This window comes from Octopus sinensis, linkage group LG27 (assembly GCF_006345805.1).
Source record: "Octopus sinensis linkage group LG27, ASM634580v1, whole genome shotgun sequence".
NCBI classification, from domain to species: domain Eukaryota; kingdom Metazoa; phylum Mollusca; class Cephalopoda; order Octopoda; family Octopodidae; genus Octopus; species Octopus sinensis.
Genome location: NC_043023.1, coordinates 19,571,237 through 19,578,736, shown reverse-complemented (window position 1 = coordinate 19,578,736; position 7,500 = coordinate 19,571,237). Strand labels below are relative to the sequence as shown.

The following is a 7,500-nucleotide window of genomic DNA, read 5'->3' as shown; positions in this document are numbered from 1 at the left end:
GCATATTATGGCTAGCAGAACCCCACCTTTATAAAACAGCTTGCAAATGGTTAGCACCAGGGGGTGAAAAGAAAAAGGGGGTAGAGCGAAAACTACATGGAAGAGAATGTTCCTCGCTGACATGAGAAAGGGTAATATCAAGGCAGCGAGCTGGCAGAAACGTTAGCACGCCGGGCAAAATGCGTAGCCGTATTTCGTCTGCCGTTACGTTCTGAGTTCAAATTCGGCCGGGGTTGACTTTGCCTTTCATCCTTTCGGGGTCGATTAAATAAGTACCAGTTACGCACTGGGGTCGATATAATCGACTGAATCCGTTTGTCTGTCCTTATTTGTCCCCTCTGTGTTTAGCCCCTTGTGGGTAGTAAAGAAATAGGTAATATCAGATGGGTGGGTCTGAAAGCCATTGCCAACACAAATTGGTGGCGTCAACTTGCTGCCCAATGGACCTCAGAGTACAGGTGGAACTGATGTTAAAAAAGAGAGAATGGCTTACCTGTTGGTCTGGAACAGTCGCGCTGCTGCACAGGGATCCATTGACGTTGCGGCGGCTGCGTTACATTGACTGAAATGGAAAAAAACACATATTATATATGTATGCACACATAATCAATCAATCAATCAATCAATCATCATCCTCAGTATCATTTAACATCCAACTTTCCATGTTGGCATGGGTTGGATGGTTTGACAGAACCAGGCTTCACTGTCTGTCTTGGCAGGGTCTTTTTACGGCTGGGTGCCCTTCCTAACACCAACCACACAGCAGAGTGGACTAGATAGACAGACAGACAGATAGATTGATTGATAGATAGATAGATAAAAAATGGAATGAGTGACATTCTTTATCTAAAAATCACTATAATTGTTTCAACTCGTTTTTTTACACCTGTAGTATATATAATATATACACCTGTAGTATATATAATGTGTAAAATTGAGATTTGGATAAAAACCCTTGTAAAATGCTATGTAAAGCTCATCCACAGTTACTGGCTACCAGAAGTCATCATGCAGTTGAAATGCTCCTGCAACTGGATATACATCAGGGATTCCATAGTATCTGTAGAATTTACATGAACAGACTAAAATGATAGGAAATGGAACGAATGACATGCATTCTTTATCAAAAATCGCAATTGTTTTGACACATTTTTTACACCCGCAGTACAATGGTACTTAAAATGAATGCACTTGAAATACCAAAGAGTAAAACAAAATTCAACGAAATAATCCTCCCCGACTTACCGCCACAGAGGCAATGACAAATGACCAAGACCTTTGGCAATATGCCGTGCTAGAGTAGAAGACCCATCAAGCCAAGTGCTTTTAATGTGGCACTAGCACCAGTGCTTTTAACGTGGCACTAGCACCAGTGCTTTTTATGTGTCACCAGCACTGGATGGTTTCAATTCTGTTGCGGTGGGCAGGTCTTCTTGAGTAGTCAGACCTTTACCACAAAATAATGAAGATTTCAAAGAATATCAAATTGAAGCTGGTTGAACGCAGCCTTGTTAGATTAAAACTAAACCAGCTTAATGCAGCCCTCTAATGTGGAACGGTTCCCCCACTTTGGTATTAAAGCATATACATGTCAACATTCGCCCAAAAGTAGAATGTGGTGAGAATACACACTTCACACAACCCACTAAAATATACTGTCATCAAGATCTTATCTCAGCGAAATAATTCAAACTATTTTTTTAAATGTGACAGTGAATATGCTCCATATGAATTTGTGTGTGTGTATGTATGCATGCGTATGCATGTATGTATATATATATACACACACATGTATATACACACACACATATATATACACACACACACACATATATACACACACACACATATATATATATACACACACACACATATATATATACACACACAACACACATATATATATATATAACACACACATATATATATATATATATATATACACACACACACACAGAACAGATACACTGCCTATATATATATATATATATATATATATATATATATATATATATATATATATATATATATATATATTTATTATATAGAAGGAGCTTCTACAGGACTAGAACTGTTCATTCAAGAGGAATCTTCAGGAAGATTCCTCTTGAATGAAACAGTTCTAGTCCTGTAGAAGCTCCTTCTATATAATAAATTAATTTACTCTGCTATGTATTGAGTACTTATTTACTGTGGTTACCCGAATCAACCCGGGACCTACATATATATATATATATAATATATATACACATATATAGTCAACATCTATACACTACATATCTGCCCCTGTTATGTGTGTATCTTTTTATCTTTTGTTTCAGTCAACAGATTGTGGCCATGCTGGAGCATCACCATGAAAGGTTTTAGTGAAACAAATCAACCCTAGTATGATTTTCTTTGTGTTTGTTTTGCTTTTTTTTATTTTTAAGTGTGGTACTTGATCTATTGGTCTTTTTTTGCCAAACCGCTAAGTTATGAAATGTAAACAAAATCTTACCAATTGTTTAAGCAGTGGTGGGGGACAAAGACATACATATATGTGTGTATATATACATATGTATATGTGTGTGTGTGTGTGTGTGTGTGTGAAGGCACATGGCTTAGTGGTTAGGGCATTCGGCTCATGATAGTAAGGTCGTGAGTTCAATTCCCAGCGACACACTGTGTCCTTGAGCAAGACACTTTATTTCACTTTATTGCTCCAGTCCACTCAGCTGGCAAAAATGAGTTGTACCTGTATTTCAAAGGGCCAGCCTTCTCACACTGAATCTCCCTGAGCACTACATTAAGAGTATATGTATCTGTGGAGTACTCAGCCAGTTGCATGTTAATTTCACAAGCAAGCTGGGACCCCCGTCGTCATAACCAATGAACTGCTCCTACTATGTGTGTGTGTGTATATATATATATATATATACACACACATACAATGAGCCTCTTTCAGTTTCCATCTACCAAATCCACTCACAAGGTTTTGGTTACAGTAGAAGACACTTGCCCATGGTGACACACAGTGCGACTGAACCCAGAACCATGGGGTTGGGAAACAAACTTTTACCACACAGCCACACCTGTGCCACATATGTATAACAACATATAATTATATATATATTATATATATATATATATATATATATATATATAGATGTCAGAAATATTAAATTTCTAAACCTCTCATAGAGATATGTACGGTGGTGGGGCGATAGAATATTTGTATACTGTCAATCTAACGTGAAGATGACAGTAGGGGGTTACACCACCGCTGTGTCAAAGCCATCAGGAGGCATCGATGCTTCCTAGGGCTAAACAGTGGTGGTGTAACCCCCTAATGTCACGTTCACGTTAGATTGACAGTATACAACCATTCTATATATAGATGGTACCTTGGGTAAGTATCTTCTGCTTTCGTCTCAGGCTAACGAAGGCTTTGAATGGATTTAGTAGGTGGAAACTGAAAGAAGCCTGTCTTATACATATATATGTGTGTGTCTTTGTGTCTGGTCTGTTCCTTACCATTGATGGCGCTGGTATATTTACATCCCCATAACTTGGCAGTTCGGTAAAAGCAGGTGATAGAATATTTACCAGGATTGAGGGGAAAAAAAACTTATAAGTACCAGGGTTGATTTCACTCAACTGAAATTCTTCAGAATGGTGCATCAACATGGCTGCAGTCTAGTGACTGAAACAGGCCCAGAAAACACACACACACACAACATCAACAACAATGCACACATACACTACCCCTGAGGCATGTCCAGAAATAATTGAATCTTGGTTAATTATTTATGAATGTATTTTTCAATGGAAAACTATTTTGAAGACACAACACTGTAAACAACAACATCAATGACAAAGAAGACAGGTGAAACGATATTTCAGTTGCTAAAACGGGTGTCACCATTTCATAAAGAGCTGGGACAGTGATTTATGGACAAAATATTTACACCCTGCGTCCATCCCTATGCCAGTTTTACTTAACCTTTTTGGGAGTCGGGGGAGATCCCTAAAAGCCATTCCACACATCAGGGAACACCCCACCCCAATAAAATAATACAAATAATAATTATAGGCGCAGGAGTGGCTGTGTGGTAAGTAGCTTGTTTACCAACCACACGGTTCCAGGTTCAGTCCCACTGCGTGGCACCTTGGGCAAGTGTCTTCTGCTATAGCCCCGGGCCAACCAAAGCCTCGTGAGTGGATTTGGTAGACGGAAACTGAAAGAAGCCCGTCGTTTATATGTATATGCGTGTGTGTGTTTGTGTGAGTGTGTTTGTCCCCCTAGCAATGCTTGACAACCGATGCTGGTGTGTTTACGTCCCTGTCACTTAGCAGTTCGGCAAATAGAGAGACCGATAGAATAAGTACTGGGCTTACAAAGAATAAGTCCCGGGGTCGAGTTGCTCGACTTAAAGGTGGTGCTCCAGCATGGCTGCAGTCAAATGACAGAAACAAGTAAAAGAGTATAATAATAAATTCTTTTATTGGCCACAAAGGCTGACAAAAATTAATTATAACATTAAGGGACAAAACACAGGACGAAAGGTTACAAAGGGTTTTGTCCATTTGCAAAAAACAGTGTAAAAACAGTGTAACAACAAAAAATTATAACAATGAAAAACTCCCAATAGGGGGAGGCGCTTCGAAAGGTTCCTGGTGGAAAAACCCATAAAAGCCACGGAAGCCTGGTCAAAAAGGGGGTAGAGAGCCCCTTTCTCTCTTTTATATTACCTTTTTAAATTACAGGTGTATCCTCAGAATGGCTCCTTTCATACTTATTTCTTTACTACCCACAAGGGGCTAAACACAGAGGGAACAAACAAACGGATTAAGTCAATTATATCGACCCCAGTGCGTGACTGGTACTTCTTTAATCGACCCCGAAAGGATGAAAGGCAAAGTCGACCTCGGTGGAATTCGAACGTAGCGGCAAACGAAATACTGCTAAGCATTTCACCCGGCGTGCTAACAATTCTGCCAGCTCACCGCTCCTTCCATACTGGCCATTCTTGCGACATTTATCCACCTTTCAGCACTTCCCTCTCTACTCTCATCTTCCTTTTCAAGTGAAACTTGAAAAAGTTGATGAGGCCTGGGCCTACTGAGGTGGTAAAGGCAGAAAGCTGACAGAATTGTTAGCACGATGGGCAAAAAGCTTTGCAGTAATTCATATATCCTTATGTTCTAAGTTCAAATTCTGCTGGAGTTGACTTTGCTTTTCATCCTTTCAGGGTCGGTAAATTAAGTACCAGTTACATACTGAGGTCAGTCTAATCGACTGGCCCTTCCCCCAAAATTTCAGGCCTTGTATCTATAGTACAAAGGATTATTATTATTACCATCATCATCATCATCATTGTCATTATTATTATCATCATTATCATCATCATTATTATTATTATTATCATTCAGGTGGCAAGCTAGCAGAATCATTAGCACACCAGGTAAAATGTTGAGTGGCATTTCATCCGTCTCTACGTTCTGAGTTCAAATTCCACTGAGGTCGGCTTTGCCTTTCATCCTTTCTAGGTCGATAAATTAATCGACTGGAGTCGATGTAAACAACTCGTCCCCTGCCCCGAAATTTGAGGAAGGAGCCCAGTCAATTCGATTGAGTTCAGTGCGCAACTGGTACTTTAATTTATTGTCTCCGAAAGGATGAAACGCAAAAGTCGACCTTGGCGGAATTTGAACCCGGAATGTAGCGACAGACAAAGTACTTCTAAGCATTTCACCTGGTGCGCTGACAACTCTGCCAGCAAGCAGCTTCATACAATAATAATAATAATGTGCCGGTGGCACATAAAAAACACCATCCGAGCGTGGCCGTTCGCCAGCCTCGTCTGGCACCTGTGTAGGTGGCACATAAAAAGCACCCACTACACTCACGGAGTGGTTGGCGTTAGGAAGGGCATCCAGCCGTAGAAACATCGCCAGATCAGACTGGAGCCTGGTGCAGCCTTCTGGCTTCCCAGATCCCCAGTTGAACCGTCCAACCCATGCTAGCATGGAAAGCGGACGCTAAACGATGATGATGATGAATAATAACAACAACAGAGTATTGTGTTTCAAACGAAAATTAAGTTTGCGCATATATTATCCAATATTTTTTTTTATAGCCTCCAGCTCTGCATGTTGACTCTTTTTAGCTATTTGCATGGACTAGTGCCCCCTATGTTAAATTTCTAATAGCATTCACTAAAGAAGGCAGAGACACACACAATGAAATCGTATATTAGACCTTGGCCCATCATCAGCTCAGGTTTCTCTCAGCCGTTATCACAATGTCCTAGTCATATTCTAATTTCGATGAAGATTTTTGTTTACTTTGTTTGTTTTCATTCTTTGGGTTTTTATTTTTTTTTTTTTTTGTGGAAAATGTGTTTAAGCAATTTGCTTAGCAATCACATGGTTCTGGGTTCAGTCCCTCTGCGCAGCACCTTCGTTAAGAGCACAGACCTGGCATAGAAACTGGGTGTACCAAGGCCTTGTGAGTGGATTTGGTAGATATATATATATATGTATGTGTGGAGGTGCAATGGCCCAGTGGTTAGGGCAGCGGACTCGCGGTCGTAGGATCGCGGTTTCGATTCCCAGACCGGGCGTTGTGAGTGTTTATTGAGCGAAAACACCTAAAGCTCCACGAGGCTCCGGCAGGGGATGGTGGTGATCCCTGCTGTACTCTTTCACCACAACTTTCTCTCACTCTTACTTCCTGTTTCTGTTGTCCTGTATTTCAAAGGGCCGGCCTTGTCACTCTCTGTGTCACGCTGAATATCCCCGAGAACTGCGTTAAGTACACGTGTCTGTGGAGTGCTCAGCCACTTACACGTTAATTTCACGAGCAGGCTGTTCCGTTGATCGGATCAACCGGAACCCTCGTCGTCGTAACCGACGGAGTGCTTCCATTCCATATATGTATGTATATGCATATATATATGTATATATTATAGTATATATATATATATATATCTATATATATATATATATATATATATATATATGTATATTATATATATGTATGTATATATATATATGTATATATATGTATGTATAGCATACAGATATATGCTGAGAAACAAACCAATCGTAACGGATTTAATTTATTTAATTTATTAAGTTCGATTGCATAAAAATTGTTGAAACCTTGCAGGTACAAAGTTGAAAAGGATAAATGTTTTATTTCTCCTTTAGCTTCAGAATTACTACTATTTTTGCGGTTTGAGTTTTGGCTGCTCTTTTCAAGTGAGTCGAACGACCTTTAAGGGTCTTTCCATAATTTTTTGTATATATATATATATATATATGTATGTATGTGTATGTATATACAAATATATATATATGTATGTGTATGTATATACAAATATATATATATATACATATATATATGTATGTATATATATACATATATGTATGTGTGTGTGTGTATATATATATATATACATACACATATAAATATATGTACATGCACACATATACATATACACACCCACACATATG

The 7,500-nt window shown here is 39.2% G+C and overlaps 1 protein-coding gene across 2 annotated transcripts in view; it reads right to left on the bottom strand.

Annotated features, from left to right (window-relative positions):
* Positions 1–7,500, bottom strand: part of LOC115225423 (CCR4-NOT transcription complex subunit 6-like) — a 142,272-nt gene that overhangs the window by 22,763 nt on the left and 112,009 nt on the right. For both annotated transcript variants that reach the window (XM_029796383.2, XM_029796382.2), the window contains one exon: positions 494–562. In XM_029796383.2, coding sequence (XP_029652243.1) covers positions 494–562 — 69 coding nt within the window. The remainder of the gene's footprint in view (positions 1–493; positions 563–7,500) is intronic.